General features: G+C 40.2%; 1 protein-coding gene across 1 annotated transcript; it reads right to left on the bottom strand.

Annotated features, from left to right (window-relative positions):
- Nucleotides 1-6,755: 6,755 nt before the first annotated feature.
- Nucleotides 6,756-20,563, bottom strand: rps3a (ribosomal protein S3A). Its single transcript, XM_059965021.1, has 6 exons — nucleotides 20,415-20,563; nucleotides 19,463-19,566; nucleotides 18,849-19,036; nucleotides 17,315-17,523; nucleotides 11,512-11,621; nucleotides 6,756-6,911 (listed from the first exon to the last, which is right to left on the bottom strand). Exons 1-6 carry the CDS (start codon nucleotides 20,474-20,476, stop codon nucleotides 6,787-6,789), a joined length of 798 nt encoding a protein of 265 aa, XP_059821004.1. The 5' UTR covers nucleotides 20,477-20,563; the 3' UTR covers nucleotides 6,756-6,786.
- Nucleotides 20,564-26,976: the final 6,413 nt, after the last annotated feature.

Here is a 26,976-nt window from a genome sequence, read left to right as displayed (position 1 = left end):
TATGATAGTCATGGGAGATTTTAACATGCAGGTAGATTGGGAAAATTAGGTTGGTAATGGATCTTAAGAGAGTGAACTTGTTGAATACCTATGAGGTGCCTTTTTGGAGTAGCAGCTGTACTGGATTGGGTGCTATATAATGAACCAGAGACAATTAGGAAGTTTACCCTTTAGGAGCCAGTGATCACAGTATGATTGAATTCAACATTAAATTTCATAGGGAGAAAATAAAGTCTGATGTAGCAGTATTTCAGTGGAGTAAGGGAAATTACAGTGGTGTGAACAAGGAGTTGGCCAAAGTAAATTGGAAGGAGCTGCTGGCAGGGATGTCAGCAGAGCAGCAATGGTATTAGTTTCTGGGGAAAATGAGGAAGGTGCAGGATAGATATATTCCTAAAATGAAGAAATACTCAAATGGCAAAATAGTACAACTGTGGCTGACAAGAGAAGTCAAAGCTTATGTAAAAGCAAAAGAGAGGGCATACAACAAAACAAAACTTCATGGGAAGATAGAAGATTGAGAAGCTTTAAAAAACTACAGACAGCAACTAAAAGAATCATGAGGAGGGAAACAATGAAATATGAAAGCAAGCTAGCAAACAATATCAAAGTGGATGGTGAAAGCTTTTTCAAGTATGTAAAAAATAAAAGAGAGATGAGAGTGGATGTAGAACCACTAGAAAATGATGCCAAAGAAATAATAACGGGACAAGGAGACGGCAGATGAGCTAAATGAGTATTTTGCCTCAGTCTTCACTGTTGAAGACACTAGCAGTGTGTCAGATGTTGAAGGCCGTGAGGGAAGAGAAGCGAGTTACAAGGGAGAAGGTCTCAAAAATCTTGAAGACCTAAGGGTACATAAGATAGCCAGACTGGGTGAACTGCACTCTAGGGTTCTGAAAGAGATTGTGGAGGCATTAGTAATGATCTTTCAAAAACCATTGGACTCTTGCATGGTGCCAGGGGTCTGGAAAATTGCATATGTCACTCCACTGTTAAGAAAGGAGGAAGGCAGCAAAAAGAAAATTATAAACCAGTTAACCTGATTTCAGTGGTTGGGAAGATGTTGGAGCCAAATGTTAAGGATGAGGTGATGGAGTCCTTGAATTGAATTGGTTTCATTTCTTACATCCTTCACATACGTGAGTAAAAATCTTTACATTACATCTCCATCTAAACATGCAATGCGCAAATTATAGTAATCTGTAATAAATAGTATGTACAGTAATATATACAACAGAACAGTCAATATAAATTAGAAATACAATTGTGTCAGTGTGAATTAATCAGTCTGATGGCCAGCTGGAAGAAGCTGTCCCGAAACCTGTTGGTCCTGGCTTTAATCCTACGGTACCATTTCCCAGATGGTAGTAACTGTAACAGTTCATGGTTGGGGTGACTCAGGTCACTGATGATCCTTCGGGCCCTTTTTTCACACCTGTCTTTGTAAATGTCCTGAATAGTGGGAAGTTCACATCTACAGATGTGCTGGGCTGTCCACACCACTCTCTGCAGAGTCCTGTGATTGAGGGGAAGTACAGTTCCCATACCAGGCAGTGATGCTCTCAGTTGTGCCCCTGCAGAAAATCCTTAGGATTTGGGACTCATGCCAAACTTCTTCAACTGTCTGAGGTGAAAGAGGCGCTGTTGTGCTTTCTACACCACATAGCCTGTATGTACAAACCACGTGAAATCCTCAGTGATATGGATGCTGAGGGATTTAAAGCTGTTTATCCTCTCAACCCTAGATCCATTGATGTCAATAGGGGTGAGCTGTCTCCATTCCTCCTGTAATCCACAACCAGCTCCTTTGTTTTTGCAACATTGAGGGAGAGGTTGTTTTCTTGAAACCACTATGTCTGGGTGATGACTTCTTCCCCGTAGGCTGTCTTGTTATTATTTGAGATAAACAAATCAATGTAGTATTGTTTTGCAAATTTAATTAGCAGATTGGAGCTGTGGGTGGTGACACAGTCATAGGTATACAGACAGTAAAGGAGGGGGTTTAGGACACAGCCCAGGGGGCTCCTGTGTTGAGGGTCACAGGGTCAGTGGTGAGGGAGTCCACTCTTACCATCTGCTGGTGATCTGACAGGAAGTCTGGGATCCAGCTGCAAAAGTCAAGGTGAAGGCCAAGGTCTCTGAGTTTCTTGTTGAGCCTGGGGAGGGGGGGGGGGATTTATGGTGTTGAATGCTGAACTGTAGTTCAAGAACAGCATTCTCACATTAGCATCCCTCCTCTCCAAGTGAGTAAGGATGGTGTGTGGAATTGTCTCGGTAGGCGAATTGTAGGGGGTCCAGTCTGGGTGGTAGCATGCTGCAGATGTAGTCCTTGACCACCTTCTCAAAGCATTTGTTTATTATTGAGGTGAATCTGACAGGACGCCAGTCATTCAGACATGTTACCTTTGTCTTTTTAGGTACAGGGACAATGGTGGATGTTTTGAAGCAGTAGGGCACTCTTACACTGGGAGAGGAAGAGATTAAAAAATATCTGCAAACACACCACGGCCAGTTGTGCTGTGCACACTCTGATAACGTGCTCTAGGTTGCCATCCGGTCCCAGAGCTTTGTAGCTCTGGTAGTAGAAATAGATGTGCAGACCCATTTTCTAAATGCAGAAAGAATTCTATAATCTGTGATGCAAAGGGACTTGGGAGCCCTTGTGCAGAACCCCTAAAAGTTAACTTGCAGATTGAGATGGTGGTAAGGAAGGCAAATGCAATGTCAGTATTAATTTCAAGAGGTCTAGAACACAAGAGCAGGAACGTGATGCTGAGGCTTTATAGGGCACCGGTGAAGCCTCACAGTTTTGGGCTCCTTATCTAAGGATAACACTGGCATTGGAGAGGTTCATAAGGATGATTTCAGGAATGAAAGGGGAACGTCACATGGCTTTAGCTCTGTACTTGCTAGAATTTAGGATGGGGGTGAGGGATCTTTTCGAAGCCTTTTGAATGCTTTAAGGCCTAAACAGAGTAGATGTGGAAAGTATGTTTTCCCATGGTGTGGGAGTCTAGGGTAAGAGGGCACAGCCTCAGGATGGGGGGGGGGGGGGGAGGGAGGAGGGGTTGTCCATTTAAAATTGAGATGTGGAGAAATTTCTTCAACCAAAGGGTGGTGAATTTGTGACCACATGCCATTGTGGACGGCAGGTCATGAAGCATATTTAAGGCAGAGATTGATAGGTTCTTGATTGGCCACAATGAAGGTTACAGGGATATCCATGATTGAATGGTGGAACAGACTCAATGGGCCAATTCTGCTCGTAGGTCTTAATGGTATCAATTTGTGGTGTCACTTTGTGAGTTATAGATTTATACTCTACAATCCCTCTGTTCATCAGTGCTCTTATTGGTCCTGCCATTTCCTCTGGTAATTAACCTCTCACCAAAGTTCATCACATTATCCATGTCTTTTATTTTTATTTAGAGATGCAGCAAGGTAAGAAGCCCTTCCAGCCCAACGAGCGTATGCCTCCTGATTACATCCAATTAACTTAACCAGTACATTTTGAAATGAGAGGAAACCCATGCAGTCACAGGCTCCTTTACAGACAGCCGAATTGAACCGGGGTGCTGGCTTTGTAAACATATTATCACATCACCCAAATTTGCAGTTGATCTACATCCTACTTCTCATTTGACAACCTTCCTCACAATCCCTAATTCAATAATATGTCATTTATTTTTTTTTAAGATACTACATTGAACAGGCCCTTCCAGCCCAATAAGCTGCATTACCCAGCAACTAATCTATTTAATACTAGCAACCACAGGACAATTTACAATTCCCAATTAATCTACTAATTGGTATGACTTTAGACTGTGGGCAGAAACCAGAGCACCGAAAGGAAATCCAGACAGACATACTTTACTGATCCTGAGGGAAACTGGGTTTCATTACAGCTGCACCAAGAATAGTGTAGGAATAATAGCAATATCATACCATAAATAATTAAATAATAAGTTAATTATGCCAAGTATCCACTTGGTCACATGGAGAATAAAGTTCTTACAGTTAGCGCCAGAATTAAACTGGAACATCAAGCTGCAAGTGTCACACTAAACGCTATGCTACTGTGCATCTAGAGGTCCAGTAGATCCTTGTGGAGTAACGATGACAGACCGCCAGTCAAAAAACAAAATCACCCCTCCACAACTGCCCTCAGTTAGTCATGATTAAGCCAACATTCAATCCAATTTTGCAGTTTATTAAAGATTCCTGCTTGTGGATTAGGAGGTAGGATTGGGTTATGTTGACTTGGGGTGAAAGGGCTGAAATTTTTGGAGGTGTCTCCTCAGGAAATGAGGTCTATGTATGGGAGACAATGACTTGATGCTCAGTTGTGAGATCACAGTATCTTAACTGACATTTGACCTCCTGTGAGATAAAGTCAGATGACCGAATTTTCAGTCATGCTTGTTGACAGTTGATGATTAAATTGTTGCTGGTTCTGTTTCCAGCATTTTCTGTTTGCTTCAACCTAATTTAATTTAGTATGGTTCCAAGCCAAACTAGGTTTGACAGTAAACAAAACATTGATAAAAGTGACTTCAACTTGTAGAAGTAAATTAGTACTTAATACAACTTAAGTCCACCCAGAGATCTGGCCATACCCACCCCACCCTTTGAGTGACAAGTTGGCCCAAGTTCCCATTTCTCCTTAGCTTCTTTTGCCCAGTCCCACTAACAATAGAAAGATGTAGCTCTCATATCGTTTCCTACACACCCACTAAGCAGCTGCCAAAAATGTCAGATACAGCTATGCATTTCAAAGGATCAGTTTCAACTGTGATCATCACAAGTCCTCAGAGTCCAAATCTTTCTAGACACGACTTTTACATGCAGAGATGTTAGAGAAACTAATGCAAAGTATATTCACTCACTCAAAGCCTGCATAAGGAGCTGGTGATGGACCTGAGGAGGGCTAAGGCACCAGTGACCTGTTTCCATCCAAGGGGTCAGTGTGGACATGGTGGAGGATTACAAATACCTGGGGATATGAATGGACAGTAAACTGGATTGGTCGAAGAACACTGAGGATATCTACAAGAAGGGTCAGAGCCGTCTCTATTTCCTGAGGTCCTTTAACATCTGCCGGACGACGCTGAGGATGTTCTGCGAGGCTGTGGTGGCAGTGCTATCATGTTTGCTGTTGTGTGCTAGAGCAGCAGGCTGAGGGTAGCAGACACCAACAGCATCAACAAACTTATTCGTAAGGCCAGTGATGTTGTGGGGGTGGAACTGGACTCTCTGACGGTGATGTCTGAAAAGAGGATGCTGTCCAAGTTGCATGCCATCTTGGACAATGACTCCCATCCACTCCATAATGTACTGGTTGGGCACAGGGGTACATTCAGCCAAAGACTCATTCCACTGAAATGTAACACTGAGCATCATAGTAAGCCATTCCTACCTGTGGCCATCAAACTTTACAACTCCTCTCTCAAAGTGTCAGACATCCTGTGACAATAGGTTGGTCCTGGACTTATTTCCACTTGGCACGATTAACTCATTATTTAATTATTTATGTTTTAATATTGCTATATTTCTTCACTATTCTTGGTTGGTGCAGCTGTAACGAAACCCAATTTCCCTCGTGATCAATAAAGTATGTCTGACTGTAAATTTGGATTTGATCTTAAAATGACTCTCTGGAAACACACACAGTTCAGGTATCTTCAAAATTGTCTCCAGGATGCAAGACAAAGTCAGCTTAACTGACTCTCTTCTGTTCTTAGAGCAAAGGTGTTAGTTTGGAAATTGCCTAATGGTTACAAGATAATGCTACCGAGGCAGCCAAAGACAATCAAGTAATTCCTTTATCAGATTAGAACTAGGTGATGCAATAAACACATAATGCAAGGAAGCACATTATGATAAAAACCACAAGTTTGTATAAGTGACTTTAAAAACCTGGGCATGTAACAATCCAAATTTTCTGATTGCAATGCAACACTGAGTCACCAACCTAGCACAAAAAAAATTAATGACACATGGGGTATCAAATAAAACATGACCTAGATGGTAGCATTCCAGTTTTGCTAGTAGTGGTTTAAAGCTTCTGTGAATCTTGTAGTGTATGTTAGCATGAAGTCAAATGGTAACTGATGCACAATCATAGAATTTCTAACTTTAGTCATTACTATACCTAGGATGTTGACACATCTGCCCTGCCTCATTTCTTGAAATATTATATAAATAAAAGATCCTATTCTAATAGCAGTTAATTTATTAAAATAACTATCAATTGTTACAAGAACTTTAATCTAGTTAGATGTTTATCCATTAGCTGCTGTAAGATTTTCAGTCCAAGAGTGTAGGAGGAAGGAGGTACAAGAGCCTCCACTACATCACCAGGTTCAGGATTATCTATTACTCTTCAACCATCATGAATAACTGTTTTTCACTTATTATATAGTATTTCTTTGTTCCACTATGAATGCATGTGAGAAAATGAATCTCAAGGTAGTATATGGTGACACATACTTCGATAATAAGTTTACCTTGAATTTTGAAATGATTGATTGCTGAATCTTTAGTATTTGGACCTTTGTGAATTGAGCTTCACCAGACTTCCTTGGTCAAACAAGATCAGATTAATAGACCAGTGTCACAAACTTTTCCATTATAGCTGAAAAAGGCTGGATAAGATGCAAATTCTAATACAAGTACTCCCCTTATGGTCCAGAATGACAATTTTGCCTATTTACGTAAGCCTCCAATTAGTAAACTAAATGAAACAATAAAGCCATCATAAAAGAGATGTTTTATTATACATATTTAGACAGTTTCTTGGACAGGAGGTTCATATCCATCAGCTCGATCTACTTTAGCACCAGTCTCTTCACCTGATGGTTTGCTTGTGCCACTTCCTCCTTCGCCATGCAGCTCCATCAGTTTGCCCACTACAACAGAAGATTTTCTATTAATTTTAATGAAACATCAGAACAATTCTGCCAATCACACAACAGGATAATTACAACATAGTACTTTGGCCAGAACATTTGTTGATCCAGCCTTACAACTACAATCAGCTTTGCTTTGACCCAAGAATAAAATGAAACTGAATTTTGAACTAACACAGCTAATTGTCCCAAATCACAAATTTGTTGCATGGTTATTTTACTCTGTTCATCCCAACTCTTCTCCCACTTGGGTCACTAACTGCAATATTGTTATTAAACCTTCTAACAAGGGCAGCAGAGTCATTTTTTTTTCATAATCCCAATCATCAAAAGCAATGCAACAGTTCCATGGCACCTTATTTTCATGATTGATCTATTATCCTCAAGGCCTATTTCCATTTTGTCACTGGAGAAACCCAAACAATTTTCCTGTCACATATTCTTCCTCAGGCTGAATAATTCCTGAAGCCCAAAAGTTTGAAACTGCAGTGAGCAACAGTCCTGAACTGTCTTACTTATTTCTCACCAACTATGTGACAAAAATAGTGCTTTTTGCACACAAATGGCACTAGTTAGAACCTGTACAGCAACAAGCTTCTGCTCTAATTAAGTGGTATACTGTCTCAAATAAAGGTTGGTACACATGACAATAAACCAATTCTGATTCTCACTGAACTAAGTCAATACCTGCTTAGCTCAAACCTTCAGCAACTGCTGCTTTCAAGGAAATAGCTAATTTGTCAGCATGTAGATTCTACAGAATCCTCATTGCACCCTTCTCCATACTACTTTCAATTGGCAGATTCTCACTGTTGATCTTTGCCTCATCTGGTAACAATGCTACTTGCAACTGCTTCTGACAAGTCTTACTTTCCTCTCAAAGCTGGCTTCCCCTTCTGCATAGTCGAAGGTCCCTTAACTACATCTGTTCCATTTCCGATATTTCTGCTGTCACCTGTTCTCCTCCCAAGCATTAATGAACTCCCTCCATCTTCAACTTCCACTCCAAGGCCCCATCAAATGGATCTTCCTCTGTAATTTGGTACCTCTAAACAGAGTAACCCCTCACTTTTCAAGTCTGAATCGTTTGGTTCCTCCACTAACAAAATTTCCATCTTCATGTGACGGTCTCACCTTCAGCTTCGCTAAGCACCTTCAAATAGTCCCCAAATGTGACCCAACCTTTCAGCTGGCTCACCATTTCCCTTGTATCAACATAAGTAACAATAACAATCTTCTATACTCAATTCTCAGTAAATTTGCTCCAGAATTTTCATTTCATATTTCCTTAACCATTAAATAGTGGAGAATCACAGTCTAGAGTCAATGAGCACCAAGAAGTTAACAATATAAAAATTAGTATTGGGAAAAATAAATCCCCAGAACACGTCGACCTGGATCATAGCGTTTTGAAGGTGGCAGCTTCAGTGAGTGGATAAACTAGTCGCCATCTTTGAAACCAGATTTTTAGGATGTTCCCTACAGACTGGAAGGTAGCAAATTAAATGTTATTTTTTAAGGAGGGTATGTGAAATCTAGAAACAATTGACACCCCTGTCTATCATTTAATAAAGAAAATAACAGGAAATAGAAATAAATCTGCTGGGATTGTTTAAAGTTGTAAAGAGCAGAAAGTTACAATCCGTATCAATGATTGAATGAGAGGATCAACTATCATGTATTCAAACATGCTGATGAAGCTAGGCTATGGTGAGGATACAATTGGTCTTCAGTAGACAATAGACAATAGGTGCAGAAGTAGACCATTCGGCCCTTCGAGCCTGCACCGTCATTCTGAGATCATGGCTGATCATCTACCATCAATACCCGGTTGCTGCCTTGTCCCCATATCCCTTGATTCCCCTATCCATAAGCTACCTATCTAGCTCCTTGAAAGCATCCAGAGAATTGGCCTCCACTGCCTTCTGAGGCAGTGCATTCCACAGCCCAACAACTCTCTGGGAGAAGAAGTTTTTCCTTAACTCTGTCCTAAATGACCTACCCCTTATTCTTAAACTATGCCCTCTGGTACTGGACTCTCCCAGCATCTGGAACATATTTCCGCCTCTATCTTATCCAATCCCTTAATAATCTTACATGTTGCAATCAGATCCCCTCTCAATCTCCTTAATTCCAGCATGTACAAGCCCAGTACGTCTAACCTCTCTGCGTAAGACAGTCTGGACATCCCAGGAATTAACCTTGTGAATCTGCGCTGCACTTCCTCTACAGCCAGGATGTCCTTCCTTAACCCTGGAGACCAAAACTGTACACAATACTCCAGGTGTGGTCTCACCAGGGCCCTGTACAAATGCAAAAAGATTTCCTTGCTCTTGTACTCAATTCCCTTTGTAATAAAGTTCAACATTCCATTAGCCTTCTTCACTGCCTGCTGCACTTGCTCATTCACCAGTGACTGATGAACAAGGACTCCTAGATCTCTTTGTATTTCTCCCTTACCTAACTCTACACCGTTCAGATAACAATCTGCCTTCCTGTTCTTACTCCCAAAGTGAATAACCTCACACTCATTCACATTAAACATCATCTGCCAAGTATTTGCCCACTCACCCAGCCTATCCAAGTCATCCTGAATTCTCCTAACATCCTCATCACATGTCACACTGCCACCCAGCTTAGTATCATCAGCAAACTTGCTGATGTTATTCTCAATGCCTTCATCTAAATCGTTGATGTAAATCGTAGACAGCTGTGGTCCCAATACCGAGCCCTGTGGCACCCCACTAGTTTCCACCTGCCATTCCAAGAAACACCCATTCACCGCTACCCTTTGCTTTCTATCTGCCAACCAATTTTCTATCCATGTCAATATCTTCTCCGCAATGCCATGAGCTCTGATTTTACCCACCAATCTCCTATGTGGGACCTTATCAAATGCCTTCTGAAAATCGAGTAGGATGTAGATAAAATGAATAGTCATGGGATACATTATGAGGAAAAACATGAAGTCATCTGTTTGGTGCAAGAGATAGGAAGGCAAAGTATATTTTAAAAAGGTGAGAGATTAGAAGGCTCTCGTGTTCAGAAGGATCACAGTGTATTAAAGAATTTACTTGGAGGTTTATCAAGCATTTGGAAATACAATTAAGGTCAACACAAGTTCACAAGTGAGTAGACACATCTTGCACCAATTATTATAGATCCCTGGTGAGACTCTATTTTAAATATTGTGCAAAGGTATACCAACCCAAGACCTTGGATGAATTTGCTGTAAAATAAATAAACCAACTGGGCCCAGAGTTTGAAAGAATAAAAGGTGATCTCAATTTATGCAAAATATTAATGGGGCTTGGCAACACAGAAGCAGAGTAATGCTTCCCTACTCCAGAATGCCCAGAGTGGGATTCAAAAGTTGTAAAAAAAAGTAGACAGCCATGTAGGACAAGTGTAAATAAATTACTTCACACTAACAAAGTGTCGCTGGAACTCACTACCCAAGAGGGCCATGCAGTCTCATACACTCAGTATATTTAAGATTGAGAGCTGCTCAAATTTTAGAATCAGAACATACCAGATTAATTCAAGAAACTGGCACTGAGGTCCATCAGTCTGATCTTGAACAGCAGGAATGAAGGACAGATGAATACATCTATCCTTGCATTATTAACCCTTTTGACCACCTCAGACATTTCCAGATGAACTGATTTAATATTTACAAACTTGCCAACTAAGATTGAAAAATCTTTTTGATAAAAGGGTACAGTTACATACTGCACTTCAAGTATGCATTTATAAAAAACATTGGATACTTCTTCTAAGCTTATTGCCTTGAGAATTCAGACAATTTCACCAAAAATGAGTTCCTATATTTTATTTAAAACTTATTAGGGTTATTAATTAGTAGTTGAGTCAGCATTTCACCTGTACATTGAAAGATTGATTACTTGAAACATAGTTAGCAAGGTCCAAAATTGTCCTCAAAGCTTAGTAAGATATTGATAACAGGCAGCTAAATCTTTACAGTTTTATACTATAAGACTACCTGTCTTATCAAATCAAGAGAATATCATATAGTTGTAGCCTCTTTCAGGCTTAAATTCTATACTGCATTGTTAAGAACATTTAACCTCGCCCTCAACTTTCTTACCATCCTTTACCTTGCTGAAATCAATTACAGTGTGGTGTTTGTAAATGGCACAGGGATAAACTGATGCCATCCTTAGTTAAACTATTAACTCCCTTGCAAAGTATCACACCCTGGTTTCCTACCACACATTTTCACATCTACTAGCTACCCAATGTCCCAAGCATTGATGCTCCATGCTAAGCAGCAGTCCTTCAAGTCATGTGGGTTCTCAAAATTAACCCCTTCCAGCTCCACCCAATTATAGTCACCTCAAGTTTGTTCTTCACTTAATAATCAAGAGTATTCAGATCTAATTATTGACCAGTTCAAAGTATTTTCATGCAGGACTGGAACCTTCAACAGATGGACACAAAATAAACTCCACAGTGCAATAAATAACAAATCCTTAAATACCAATTAACATATTCTCAGTCTTGAATTTCACAAACTGACACTGATATAATAAGAACACAAAGTTTCAAATGTGGAAAGGCATCCAGAAGCAGAACTTACATTCAAATTTGGGCTTTTTCAACATCTTGACTTTCCGGACAAACACATCATGGAGTGGATAAATGGACTGGCAAGCTTTTTCAATATCCTTTCCGATGCTGTCTGGTATCCTAAAAAGTGAATGGTAGAATGCTATGATTATAGGGACTTGAACATTAAGTTTCTCGAACTTTACCTCACAAAATCAGTTCTTTTGCAGGGTCAGCCAAAAGGACTTTAGCAACTATCCTCTCCATTAACTTACTCTGCTGGAGTAATGGCAGTATTCAAATAAAATCACATATGATTTGCCAGAAATGAAAACACAGGTGAGAAAATAAGTGTCTGGTCAAAGGCCTGTTTTACAATCCAATGAATCCCAACTGAATAGTACAGGAAACCAAGAATAAATAGATTCAGTCCGATAATTAAAGCTCATTCAAAGCTCAGTGTCAGATGCGTATCCATCAAAGCAGTCTATTTTAATCTCCCCAATATACTATGGAAATACTAATTTTAAAACAACAAAATGGCAGGAATACTTTTTTGGACCCCTGTGACAGTGGATAAACAAAGGAACAAAGTGGAATGCATTTTGTGTCCTGTGCAGGAAGTTGTCACCGAAAAGGGAGTAACCATTTAAAGGAAGAACCAGGATGCCTGAAAAAGTGCATGTCAAGAGTTCAATGTAATTTGGCAGTGGTTTGCAGTCACGTAGCACAGAAACAGATCCTTTGGCTCATCACAGCTGCCAACGATGCAGTCCCCATCCATACTACAACCATTTACCACAGTTCGGACTGTAGCCTTCTATGCCACCACAACGTAGAATTCTTGTGGATAGAGTTAAGAAACTGCAAGGGTGAAAAACCCTTGTGGGTTTCATACAGGCCCGCAAGCAGTAGACAGGATGTGGAATATAGATTTCAATATGTAGATACAGTGGGAAAGTCAGGTTGATGATGAATCCAAAAAGGGGGAATTAGAATGCCTATGAGTTGGCTTTTTAGAGCATCTTGTGATTGAGCTCACTAAAGCAAAGGAAATTCTCGATTGGGTGTTGTGTAACGAACCAGATTTGATTAGGGAGCTTAAGATAAACGAACCCTTGGGAGGTAGTGACCATAATATGATAAAATTCACCCAGCAGTTTAAGATAAAGTCAAGTGTATCAGTATTTTGGTGGGGTAATGGCAATTACAGATGCACGAGAGGAGCTGGCCAAAGTTGATTGGAAGGGGACATAGTCGGAGCTTCTGAGGGTAATTTGGAAATGCAGGATAGGCGCCTCCCAAAAATTAAGTTTTCTAAAGGGACGATCAGGCAATCATAGCTGAAATGGGAAGCAAAAGACAGCATAAAAGCAAGAGAGAGTAAATAATATAGGAAAAATTAGTGGGAAGTTAAAGAATTGAGAAGCTTTTAAAAACCAAATGAAGGCAACAAAAAAGAACATTAGGAGAGAAGAGATTGAATATGAAGGTAAGCTAGCCAAAACTATCATGGGATACTTCCCCCCCCCCCCCCAGATATACTGTACAATAGAGTACAAGGTGAGAGTGGACACTGGACTACTGGAAAATGACAGAGAAGTAGTAATGGGGGACAAAGAAATTGCAGACGAACTAAGTATTTTGCATCAGATTTTACTGCAGAAGACACCAGCAATATGCCAGAAATTCAAGAGTGTCATGGGGCAGAAGTGAGTGTAGTTGGTATTAAGGTGGTGTTGGTTGGGAAGCTGAAAGGTCTGAAGATCCTGATGGACTACACCCTAGTGCTCTGAATAGCTCTGGAGGACTGGAAAATTATTTATCACTCTACTCTTTAAGGGCAGGAAGCTAAAGACAGGAAACCCTGACTGGGAAGATGTTGGAGTCCATTATTAAGGCTGAGGTTTTAGGGTACATGATAAAATAGGCTAAAGTCAGTGATTCTCTTAAAGAGAAATCTGTTGGAATTCTTTGAGGAATTAACAGGATAGACAAAGGAGTCGGTCGATGTTGTTTACTTGGATTTTCTGAAGGCCTTTGACAAGGTGCTGCACATGAGACTGCTTAGCAAGAGCCTATATTACCTAAGAGATGCTCATGTGGATAGAAGATCAAAGGAGGCCTATTTTGGTTGGCTGTTGGCGTTCCTCAGGGGTCAGTATTGGGACTGCTTTTCTACGTCAACGATTTGGATGACGGATATTGATGACTTTGTAGCCAAGTTTGCAGATGATACAGAAATAGGTGGAGGGGGCTGGTAGTCTGCAGAACTTGGACATACTGGGAGAATGGGGAAAAAGTGGCAGATGAAATACAGTGTAAGGAATGCACTTTGGTAAAAGGAATATAGGTGTAGACTATTTTCTAAGGAGGGAGAAAATTCAAAAAATATCAGAGATACAAAAGGACTTGGGAATCCTTGTGCAGGATTCCCTGATGGTTTACTTGCAGGTTGAGTTGGTGGTAAAGGAGGCAAATGCAGTATCATATTCATTTCAAGAGGACTAGAACGTAAAAGCAAGAATATGATGCTGAGACTTTTTAAGCCATTGGTCAAATTGCACTTAGGAGTACTATGCGCAGATTTGGGTCCCCTATACAAGAAAGGGTGTGATAGCATTGGAGAGGGTCCACAGGAGGTTCATGAGACTGATATTGAGAATGAAAGGGTCATATGAGCAGCATTTGATGGCTCTAGTTGAGACTACTCCTGAAGCATCAATATCTGATGTCAAGATGGAGAAAAGTAAGAGGAAGAAACTGAGCCAGAGACTGTGGAATTAAAACAAGAGGTTTACTGGTTTGCTGGAGTTGAAAAGAATGAGGGGAGATCTCAATGAAACACATCGAATATCCAAAGGCCTGGACAGAGTGGATGTGGGAAGGATGTTTCCTACAGAGGGTGAGTCTAGGACCAGAGGGCACAGCCTTAGAAGAGACGGACGTTCATTTAGAATAGAGGTGAAAAGGAATTTCTTTAGCCAGAGGGTGGCAAATCTGTGAAATTCATTGCCATAGACATCTGTGGAAGTAAGTCATTGAGTATATTGAAATCAGAGGTTGATAGGTTCTTGGTTAGTCAGCATGTCAAAGATAAGAGGGAGAAGGTAAGAGAATTAGGTTGAGAGATAATAAATCAGCTATGATGGGCTGAGTGGCCTAATTCTGCTCTTGTTTTATGGTTTAAAAATTCTTCTTCTTCACCAACTCCCTAGATAATGCATTCCCAACTAAACACACAAACCCGGAGGAGAAAACTCCTCCTATTCCCTCTAAATCTTTGGCTCTAGTTTTAGACACCCAGTAGGTGAACAGTTTATGAGTAACGCTATGCATCTGATGATTTTGTATAGCCCAACCAGGGCCACCCTCAGCTTCCTCCATTGCAAGGAAAGTAAATCCAGTCTCATTACTGAAATACTCCTTTCTAAAGAGTCTTGGGTGAATCTCTGTTACATACTCTCCAGTGCACTCAGTGTTTCCAATGTGGTGAGCAGAACTACAAATGACAATCAAGTTGTGACCTGATAATTACTAAAACTGTACCATAACCTCTCTGATCTTGCATTCTACGCCTTAACCATCTTCTAGTATCCTTTGGACATCTTCATCTCTACTCCTCAATAGTACCCATTTCAGATCTTCCAAAATATATCATCTCACACTTAGCAAGATGAAATTTAATCTGTCATTGCTCAGATCATTTTACCAACTAATTAATATCCTGCATCCAAAAACTACCCCATCAGTACCAAAACCACCAACCTCGTGAATGCTGCAATGCCTGATCTACTGAATATAGATAGTGGAACAGAAGGCAAGAAAAAGAAATCTTCTCATGAAGAGTTACAAAAACCAAAGTCCAGCAACTGGGACAAAATGTGACCAATGACCTGGTGAACAGTAGGTTTAAGATGGGGGGGAAGAAGCATTAGATTGAAATGTTGCATCTTACAATTTGGAGGAACACTGGCCCTGAAAGGGCATGGTGAGAGAAGGTACTATCTAAAGAACACTGAAAGAGGTTAACAATAAATATCAGGAATTGATTGGAACTTACTCCAAAGAAATGACAAGCAACTTTTCAAAGGCAAGGTACAGGCAAGATTAGAAATTGTAAAATGGACAAAATTATGCACTTATAAATAGCACAAATCAAAGCATCAGTGCTACAAAGTAGGAAGCCCAGAATGAGTTGCAAAGGAATACACACTTTGAATTAGGGAAACATGCATCACAAGAGTCCATTTGCACTAACAGGTCTGCTCCAATCAAGAGCAATCTAGCCTATTCCTGATGCGCCACTAATCTTTAAGCACATATGGAAGTACTGGCAAAGCGTGATTAATTTCTAACCAGTTCCAGATCCATGCCGCCATGAGTGAAAATCACTTACCTTCATCCTCCACCATTTACTTTAAGTCTGTTGTCCATGCTGTTGACCACAACTAGAGGGGGCATTGGCCCTTTCTATTCACTCTACCTGGGCCTTATTTGAAAAAAGTGAGTGGAGTCAAAGGATCAAAATAAGTTCAGCCAGGCTTAAGTGGCCACTGAATGAGGAAGGAAATTTAGAAGAAATGTCCATAATGAAAAAGCTCTAAATGTCTACATGACTGAACCCAAGAATTTGAAAAAATGGCACAGAAATAAGGCCCACTGGCAACAATGTCAAAAGAATGGACCCGAGAGATCAGTGCCATGTGCATCCTTGAGGCGGTAACAGTGACAGAAAATACAGGAGTTGAGAGAGAGCACTGGTGGAGAAAGTCTTACATTACAGTTTGCCTTTGAGGGTCACAAGTTCATGGACAGGTTAAATGGTGACATTCAATATCAGTGACACTGATGTTTTCAGAGTGCTGTAAAATGTATTAATAATTTAAATAAAAAAATAGTAGCGCTCAGATTCAGATCTAAGGCCAAAGTGACAACAGTAACCAAAGGCTTTTGTGTAATAACTAAAACATGCTGGAGCATCTCAGCCCAAGTGGACCGAGGGGATATTATACTTGAATTCAAATATTTAATGGGATAAATAGTCAGTCTAGGATTTGGAAAAACTACCATCTCTTGGAATACAGAGCTTTTCAGCTAAAATCCTTTGTTGAGTAAAACTGCAGATACTATCTGGGATCTATAAACACAAGGAATAGGAGCAGAACTAGGCCATCTGGCACGTCGAGCCTGTTCCTCATCCAATAAGATCATGGCTGATCTGGCCATGGACTCATCTCCACCTACAAGCCTTTTCCCCATAGCCCTTAATTCCCCTACTAGGCAAAAGTCTACCCAATCTTGTCTTATATTTATTTACTGAGGGAGCCTCCACTGCTTCATTGGGCAGAGAATTCCACAGATTCACCACTCTCTGGGAAAAACAATTCCTCTTCATCTCCGACCTAAATCTACTCACCCAAATCTTGACACCATGTCCTCTAGTTCTAGTCTCACCTACCAGTGGAAATAACTTTCCTGTCCCTTTCATAATTTTGTTCCTATAAGATCTCCTCACATCCTTCTGAATCCCAGGTGACCCAATCTCTCCTCAATCTCACTCATCTGTGGAATCAACCTGAAGCCCCTCTGCACTACCTCCAAAGCCAGTATATCCTTGAGGACAGTGCACTTGCACCTATGATTCCAGTTAACCATCGCTCACTCAAGGGTTGTATTTATTTTTAGCTCCTTCAGCCATTTCATTAGTATATACATGATTATTTTACTAGCATCTGCCACTTTGCACAAGCTCACTTCAACCATGCTTCAGTGAAATGTAAAATATTGGAGCGTTAAGAGAAATAGGAACATTGACAGTTCAGATTACTCACAACTTGTTGACAATCTCCTTGAGATCGTTGGTTTGAACTTCACGGGTCATGATTTCAACCATCTTCTTGCGGATCGTACGAACCTGCTGGTGCTGAGCATAGGAGGTTTTACGGATCTGGTTGTTGCGCTTCTTTGTAAAGCCTACACAAAAAAGGCGCAGAAGGTACCCGTCTGTAGTCTTGACATCAATATGGGCTTCAATCATAGTCTACAATGGAAATCAGAGAACAAATGGTAAAACCATTATAATCAGCAAGAAAAAATGATGTCCTCAATACACCGAGGTATGAAACAGAGCAAGAACCTCACACTAAAATAAATATAATGATGTCAAGGTAACCAGAAAAGACTTGCCAACAGGAATAGCTTTACAGTTACTTTTCAATACAGCACCATGTAAACTTTCACCCAGTAGAGCAGACAGGGTCTTTGTTTAAGATCGGTCTCAAAACATTATCAATTCTTTGGTGTGGATAAGACTGAAAAATAGCAACTCCAGTTGCTCCTCAGAATAATTTGCATCTACCAAAAAAAATCAGCCAGAGATGCAGTTTAAAATAGTAACTTTTCATACTTCCTTCCCAGCAGTTTCAGAGATTCAATTAAGCATCAAGTTAGACAACAAATACTGTATGTCTATGGAGCTCCATTCTACCCGATACCTTCAAGATCCTGCTAATCAAAGTTCAACAAAGATTTGAAATTCCTGGCAGAAAATAGATACAGAACACTGATGCTTTTGTGCGAGATGAACTGCAAGCGGTTCTGGCCACTGACTGGATATCTAAATAAAAGCGGATTATATCTTAAAGATATTCAACTATCTGAAGCAGCCTAACCATGCTCTGCGATGGTGCAAGTCCGCTTAGAAAGACAGCAATGAAAGCAGTAAAACACATGTTCAATCCCAACTTCCAATGCTAAGGGGAACCAGCACATTTTCCCTGTGACCACACAGGGTTTGATGGATGCTCTGGTCTCCTCCATACATCACAAATAAGTGACATCTGATAGGTTAATTGGCCATTGTATGTGACTGAGCGTTAGAGCCTGGCGATTGTTGGGCGAGTTGATGAAAATAAAATTCAAGAGCTGGATTAGTGTAAAAACAGACGCTGACTCTTTTAGCTGAAGTGCCTTTCCTGTGCAACATCTCTTTTATGAAAAATGAATGCAATTAGAAAACTTCTGAGTACATTAAAAAAAAGGAACAAATCAAAGCCCATGCAGTTTCCTTACTAAAAATAAAAACAGAAATTACTGTAACTACTCAGCAGGTCAGGCTGCATTGTGGATCTTCCCACAGGAGTGGCCTAATGAGCTGATTTTCCAGCACTTAAGATTTATAACATCTGCAGTTTTATTCTATACCTTATTAATTTGACAACATAATTGATTGGGCTACTTTATACTAAGAACCAATTTTGTTACCTTAGGTGCTTGATAATTAGGTACTAACAAGTAAATTCACTCAAAATTATATAAAAGCAAAATTCACAATTCAAATCACAGACAACAGTTCAATAACTTTACCTGCCATTTTTTGACCATTGAGCACATCTTGTCACGTGTTAAGTCCATCCCATGAAAGTTGGTCAGGCAGTTTTTGCCCTGAACATCCTCGACGATCAGCTTAAATTTGCGGAAGGCCACTTCATCGTTCTGCAAGTCAGCAAGACTCACCTCAAATACTCGGCCCTTCAAGCCTTCTGAGGCAATTTCTGTATATTAAACAGAAATTACTTATGAGGAAAATCAAAACCTCTATAAAGTTAACAATCAATTTTTACTTATCTAATTTTCAATTAGGTATCAACAGGAATGTCAAAAGGCCTAAACAATAGCTGCTTTATACAAAAAACACAAGAGATCTGACTCACAAGTCAAAACGCCAATAGTCCATTTTCCTCTGTAGATGTTACCCAACCTGCTGATTTCCTCCAGCATTTTGTGTTCTTTGTACAAGATTTAAAATAGATTTTAAACATAAAGGCCAAGTACTATTCAAACATAACAAAGCAGCTTACTGACAAACTGCATTAACCTACTGGTACATTAGAGATAAGTCTTTGCTTTTAAGCCTTACAGCTTATGTTCTGATTAATTAATCAAAGCCAGGTAGAAGATGCATACTGGAGAACACTTACTAGTTCCCTGGGTCCTTGTAACCAAGGTTTTACCCAGGTTCCTAATGTTAAACATCGCTGGAGCCTTGACATCATACCAGTCCTTTTTGGAGAAAGGGTCCACACTGTGGAGAGACATAAGAATAAGATTTCAGAAAAGTAACTGGTACAATCAGGTTACAATCTAGAGAGGAATGTGAAAATAGCATTCGTTGTTCAGCACCCAGATCACCAAGACTAATGCACTTGAAATACTGTTTACAGGGCCTAATCACTGTTCAAACATTACGATAGATGGTAAAGCCTCAGAATAATTCCCAGTTTTGTCACATGAAGACTAGGCCTGTACTCATAAAGGATCACAAAATGACCCTCATCGAAATGTAAAGAATTCCTATAGGATATAACAAGATAAATATAATTAAACGTTCCCTGACTCAGTACACAATACTAGTGATCAGACGCTCAAAACAAGGGAGAAGTCCTTCAGGCCCGAGACCAGTCCAAAGGACTGTAAGTCTGGAATACTCCAAGACAGATAGGCTTGTTTTGAAATTAGGACAACCACGGTTTAGTGTAGGCTAAGAAACACTGTTATAAAGATTTAGCCTCGAATTTTAGTGGCTGTGACGAACAACCAACTCCTGCTTCAAATTCTAACAGTCCACGTTCTTTGGCTGGTCCATCGCCGCCTAGCTCCGAGGCAACAGAGAGTATCCCGGCTCCGAGTCCAAAAGCAGCCCGAATTAAACAGCCCTGAGATTCTGCTTTGCTCAGCCTCACCGCGGTTACAGACCCGCACGCCGCGGCTTTAAGCCAGCGGCCCAGGCCCGGCGTCGCTCTCCCTTTCCCCGCCCGCCCTCATAAATCCACTCAACATCTCTGCCATCCGTCCCACTTTCTCCGATTTCACCCCAGCTCTGCGCAGAGAATAATCAGCGCGACGCTTGCGGCTCGCTCTCGGGTGGCTTACATCTTCTTCTTGGCTCCCTTTTTGCCTCCTTTGGTCAGCCGCTTATTTTTACCGACAGCCATGTCGCCCGAGGAGCTGGAAAAAGGAAGAGGAGGCGATCCCGCGAGATTTAGTCACGGGGCGTACTGCCCTACGTCACAGGAAGACCTCGAATGGGAGCCGGGTTGGGCGAGGGACTGCGGGGCATTGGCAGTTGCCACGCTGAGGCTGGACTGCAGTTTGTCCGAATGCTTAGTACTGTACCTACCATGGATTAGCGAATCTTCCGCAGACATTGGAACTCACGTAACTCAGCGACGTGCTGTCTGACTTGCTGAGTTCCTCTTGCATTTTGAATTTGCCCGGAGATTCGGTGCTGTACAGATGATCTCGTGATGAGGTTGATATCGTATTTCCTCTCCCCAGCTGTTTTCTTCCGTGTAGAACTCGGGGTGGAGGACACTGCCAGTACACTGAATATCTACGCTCTCTAATTTTTTGATCCTACTTTTGCCACGGCATTTTTGCACCCGCCAATCTGTTAAATGAGATCTTTGGATACGTCTGCAGTGCAGTAGGACAGCCATTTTTCGAGCAAGGGCTACTTTAGCTTAATGCCTGAAATGCAAAAGCAACCTATTATTGTTTATCCAAATTCCGGCATCTGCACTCTTGTGCCACTTTAAACTTTAGAGTGGCATTAACTCTTAATTTTATACATGATTACTACTTAACGCAATTATATCAATTAAAACAGAGCCTGCTTATGTGATACTCCTTATACCAGAACGCAAAACAGCATGAAATTATTTTAAAAATGTGTATGTGTGTGTTTACACACGTAAACTTTTCAGGAGTAACAGATTTACTGATGTGCTTATTGGCATGCATGTGCACCCAACCACAGTTTGTCATTACTACCTCCTTCCTCACTTTCCATCCTCGTCACTGATTATCTGAAATTACTGTAAAGTGTGAAATCCTGAATATTGTGTAAAAAAAACCTAGTTGTCCTTGCAGCTTACATTGGGTTAGAGGTCAACAGAACAATGTAGGATAGAGGAATCTGAGTGGGGGGGGGTGAACAATTGACAGACAACTGTCATACAACGTGGTGCTCACCCGCCCCTCTACTTTTGCTTCCTCCAGTGAAGAGGAATCCACTCAATGAGCACCAAATGCAGTCTGACTAACTGGAGGTACTTCAGTAATTGCAGTTTCACACAGAAGGAGCTCTGGGGTATTGATGAGGAGGAGGATATGCCATCTCCCATGTCTGAACAGTTTTTGATTATTAACATAAGATTCTCGTTGTAGCCAGACCAGAGTTTTACGGTGGTTCACTATAAATGCCTTGCTACTGAATTACATATTTAAATTTATAGATCTCAGAATTCCAACCATTGAACTAATCACTTTCTCGACCTGACCAGCCATTTTCAAGTTATTATGCATATTTTCAGCTCAACTACTGCAGACTCTTTTCAACAATACCAACTAATCTACATCGTACGCCTTTAATTCTTTCTGCAAAAAGGTATCACTCTGCATTATTACATTTGTCATTTGCCCAATCTGCTTATCTATTCCCTCCGTTTTATAATATATTGCTACCATTTCTTTATATCACACCTCTAAGTCTGGTGATATCTGTACACTTTGAAATATTACTCTCTCTATGCCTTTTCCTGAGCTATTGATATATATAAAACTGACCCAGGGAACACTACTGCCTATCGTCCTCCAGTCTGAGGACTTGCTATCAATACTTTGCTTTCCACACTGAAGATTTTTACTTTATCCAACCTGTCATCCACCCCTTTATTCCACAAGCCTCTTCTTCATCTAAAATTATTTTAGCTGGCACTCAATTGTACACCTTTTGAACTACATATAACAAAACCAATCAGGTTAAAACTTAGCTATTAACTTACTAACTCATTAACTCTGAATGCCTTGTGTTTTTACTTTTTGGAAGCTTCCACCACCAAGGTTAAGCTAACTGTCATTATACATGTTGGGCATGTCCATGTATCTTTAAAGCTGGTTTTCTGACACTTGGTGTATCTCAGGAAGGGAAAGCCCTCCTTCTCTATCATCACTTCTGTTAGGAACTTAAGATGCATTTGTGGCAGCACGGTAGTGTGGTGGTTAGCATGGTGCTTTACAGTTCCAGCAACCCAGGTTCAATTCCTGCCGCTGCCTATAAGAAGTTTGTACGTTCTCCCCATGACCGCATGGGTTTCTTCTGGGTGCTCCCTTTTCTTCCCACAGTCCAAAGACGCACCAGTTGGTAGGTTAATTGGTCCCATGATTAGGCCAGGATTAAATTGGGGGATTACTGGGTGGTGTGGCTCACAAGGCCAGAAGGGCCTATGTCCAGCTGTATCTCAATAAATAAATAAATAAATAACATCTGGACCTGGTGACCTATTTACTTTAATCATATCCAGTCTAAGCTGATGGCATTGGGAGAAATAGAGAAATTGTTACATTCAACATCCTTTCTTTAACTTCCTCTCTAATCCTGAAAACATGACTGTAGGTTTTCAGTACTCCTCTCCCTGTTGATCATGTTTTACCTCACCTCCTTTCCTCCAAGTACTGTCTTCTTATCAATTTTCCCATCCTTTTTATCTACCGAGATTTTGGCAACACCCTCCACGTTGGTTAAGACAAATATAAAATATTTGGGAGCAGCACAGTATATATAGTTTGTAGAGCTGCATTCCCATGCCTCCAAAATCCAGTTTTATTATGTACGTTCTCACTGTGGTTGCATGGTTTCCTCTCACAGGCAGATGAGAAATTTAAATTAATTAAATAAATCTGGAGGAGTGATGTTCGCTGAACTATTAGATTTTAGTGGAACCTCATCCTTCTGCCAAAAGGGGATAACTACACTCACTTGCCCATCCATTCCCACAATCAATGACCTCACTTTAAGGACTCCTGTTATTTCATGTTCTTGTTATTTATTGTTATTTATTTATATTTGCATTTGCACAGTTTGTTGTCTGCTGCACTTTGGTTGATCTTTCATCGATCCTTTTACAGTTACTATTCTATAGAATTGCTGGGTATGCCCGCAAGAAAATGAATCTCAGGGTTTTATGTGGTGACATATATGTACTTTGATAATAACATTTACTTTGAACTTTTTAAATGAACTTTGACCTAGAAGACAGGTGTCAGGTAGTACTTTCGATTTGACTGAATGAGTGCAGTTCTACCAACACACAAGAAGCTCAGCACCATCTGGAATAAAGCAGCCTGCATCATTGACTATCAGTCTAGCTCAGTTTCACCAAGGAGCACCAATATCACAATACTTACCATTCTCCAAAACACACTACAGTTACCTCCCAAAGCTACTTAAAAATGTCTCTCAAATCTGCAACCTTTATCATCTAGACCAGGGTTTCCCAACCTGGGGCACTTGGACCCCTTGCTTAATGGTTTTGGTCCATGGGATAAAAAAGGTGGAGGTCCCCTGATCTAGATAGATACAGGCTTCAGAGTCAAAGGAACACCAAAGTCAAATTTAAGAAGTCAAAGTCAAGTTTATTGTCATGTGCACAAGTACATGGATGCAAAGTGCAAAGAAAAACTTACTTGCGGCAGCATTGCAGGCATATTGCCTCATATAATTCACAAGAAGAACATAAATTAAATACAAGAACACCATTTACAAGAAAGGACACAATTAGAACAAAAAATAAAGTCAATTTTAGTGCTAAGTGACCAAGATGGTCTCAACATTGCTAAACTGTAGCAATTACACTCCCAGCAAAATCACACAACATACTGATTTTGAAATACATTATTATTTCTTTATCATTGGTTCAAAATCAAGGAATTCTCAACCCAGTGACACTGTGGTAGAATCTTCACCAAAAAGACTGTAGAATTTTAAGATTGTAGTTTACTATCACTTTCTTAAGGACTATTAAGTAAGGACAAGATCCCCAAATCCTAAAAATGGCACTTTGCTTTAGTAACACTGTTTGTGAAGATTTTGCTCTTTTGAATTATACAGGGAAGAATATTTCTGTGTTGGAATTATCAAAACAGTATTTGCTCTTGTCAGTAGCCACTGTACAATTCCTAAATTAATGACCCTGTGGATAGCACAATGAACATTAGATCTGTTTAACCAGTGCACAATAATTTTCAAGATTGTGCACCATATGTGAGAAACAAAATGCTAATCACCTCTCGTCAAGGTAATACACTTAGATTATAATTCAACTATTAAATTCACTCTTCTTACAATTGCATTACAATCGTGTCATATTCACCTCTCATTAAATACATAAACAGATGTCTGAAATTGCAGAAGTAGCAGAGATAACCATGGTATAGGGAAATCAGGTTACTTAATCACATACAGTACAAGTGAAAAACAACTTGTCAGGCATGGCAATAGATTTCCCAGCATGATTATTATAAACAACAGAAGTTATTCCTATGAGTTTTGAATACAACTCAGAGGAATATTCAGCCTTGAGCTAATTAGTGAAAAGCAGCGTATAGCATTGCTTGGTGCCATCATTGAGACTAAAATATAATATTTATTGATCCCTGATGACCCACTTTCATAAATACAATATTTAAAGTAGGAACTGAGCCACCTCACATTAACAATTAAGAGTTTCAATATCTTAGTCTTTATTCTCCTTTATACATGGAAGGTTGGGTTAAAAAGGAGAGAAGGGAAGGATGTGTCAACTGGAAATTGAAGTGTGAGGAGGATCAGAATGAGACCACATGAGTGGGGAGAAAAAAAACGGTGAAAAGAAGCATGGAAGTTTGGAAGAATAAAGGAGGGAGGAGAAACTGAGTAGTGGGACACAATTAACTTCAAATTTATTTCATCTCTAACAGTATTCAGTAGGATGCAATGCATTTGTTCTTACATGTGTCTGACTGTTCAGACATAGTCAGGCACACTTCCCTTTGCACTGCTTTCTTGGGACAACACTGCTGTCCTGTTGCTTACAGATCTACCAACTACTTGACTGGAAACCACCATTTTTTGAAATACTATTTTGTATTTTTCAGCAGAAGTATTTTGGCTGCTATTACATAATGAACGGTCAATGCAACCATCTCTTTAAGGATGCAGCTGACATGCGAGGAGAAATGGATGGGCAGTTGCTGAAGAGAACGTTGCATTGGTGTAGCAGATAGTCCTCTCCAAGGATCGTCACCTTGCTGTGATGGAGAGGCTTCTGAGTTTCTGAGATGCTGAAGATGGTGCTGTCTGGAGTTTAGCCATGGGGTGCTTAGTTCCTGGTAGGGTCACCCAGGGCAATAGGTCAGGGGGGAGATTCCAGACAAAGAGCAAACTGTCCAAGCCATCAGTGGTAGAGCTGGCAGAGGATGATGACACCTTCTGATGGCAGTGAGGGCAGAGGAAGGCCGCAGCAATGAAGGGTACCCAGTCTTGCATTCCATGTCACTGGACCCTGATCTGTCAAGGACCACGTAGTGGCTGTCATGCATCAGCCTCTGTATGTTAAAACAAAGTCAGGCACAGGCGTACTTCATTAACGGAATCCATCCTAATGTTCTGGATATGTAGATTTTGGCTCAGTCTGTACAGCCACTGGACACCGATCAATAGACAACTTCTTAGGAGAACATCGTACTCGACTTAGGAGATCACACTATCTGTCAGGCAGATGGCAGCTGAGCAGGCTAATTGAGATTTCAATGGAAGATTTGCTTCCTCCAGGGCTCAAATGTCACAAGCACAGTTATTCTGAGAGTATTGTTCAGTTGCATGGATATTCAGGACTTCCATATTCAACTGGAGTCCCAATCTTACTCAAAATATCCAAATTTTTGTTTCTTAAGCAGAAAATTTTGTCAGTAAAGTTTGGACAGGTGTACATTCAGATCTATTATGGATGTGATCATTAGTATTTTTATCAAAAAAGTTAAACTTACTCTTAATAGTACTTACAGAAAAAGAAAAACTCGGGACATTTTAGCAGGAGATTTCAGCTATTAACAAGTAAAATTCTTGGCCAGTCAAATCTCATCAAATTCTGAAGTACCTCTCCTTAAAATTTACTTTTTTCTTGTATAGTTTTCATTACATAATGTTCTTTCTATGTACTTGTCATTAATTTTATTTTGTCTTGATTGATCCATCAATTAAATCCTTAGGATGTTATCAGTTCAGAAGTATATCAAAGGCAGTTTGGAAGTCCTGTGAATGCCTAATATTTCCGTTTTTCACGGATGTTCCTGGAAGGGGGGAGGTGTTACATATAACTAATTATATAATACTGTAGCAACACAATTACTATCAATTTTTACAGACATTCCTTCCACCATAAAATTGTTAGATTTCTCTCTTTGACTTAAGAAAAAATATGATGAGCTTAAAAGACACAAGAAATCCCAGGTTTTGAAGCAAGAGTGGTCTGGAAAGAGAGGTAATTGTCTCGATGTTTATTCTGAAAAGCTGTGTCACACAGAACACAGTTTCGCAGTCTATTCCTACGATTGCACACTTAAGCAAACATCAAATGCTGCTGGAAAATGTCACATTTTGCTTTGCCAAAACTTC

Source organism: Hypanus sabinus, chromosome 3 (genome assembly GCF_030144855.1).
Source record: "Hypanus sabinus isolate sHypSab1 chromosome 3, sHypSab1.hap1, whole genome shotgun sequence".
Lineage (NCBI taxonomy): Eukaryota > Metazoa > Chordata > Chondrichthyes > Myliobatiformes > Dasyatidae > Hypanus > Hypanus sabinus.
The sequence above is the reverse complement of the archived record's forward strand: the minus strand, read 5'-3'. Positions and strand labels throughout refer to the sequence as shown.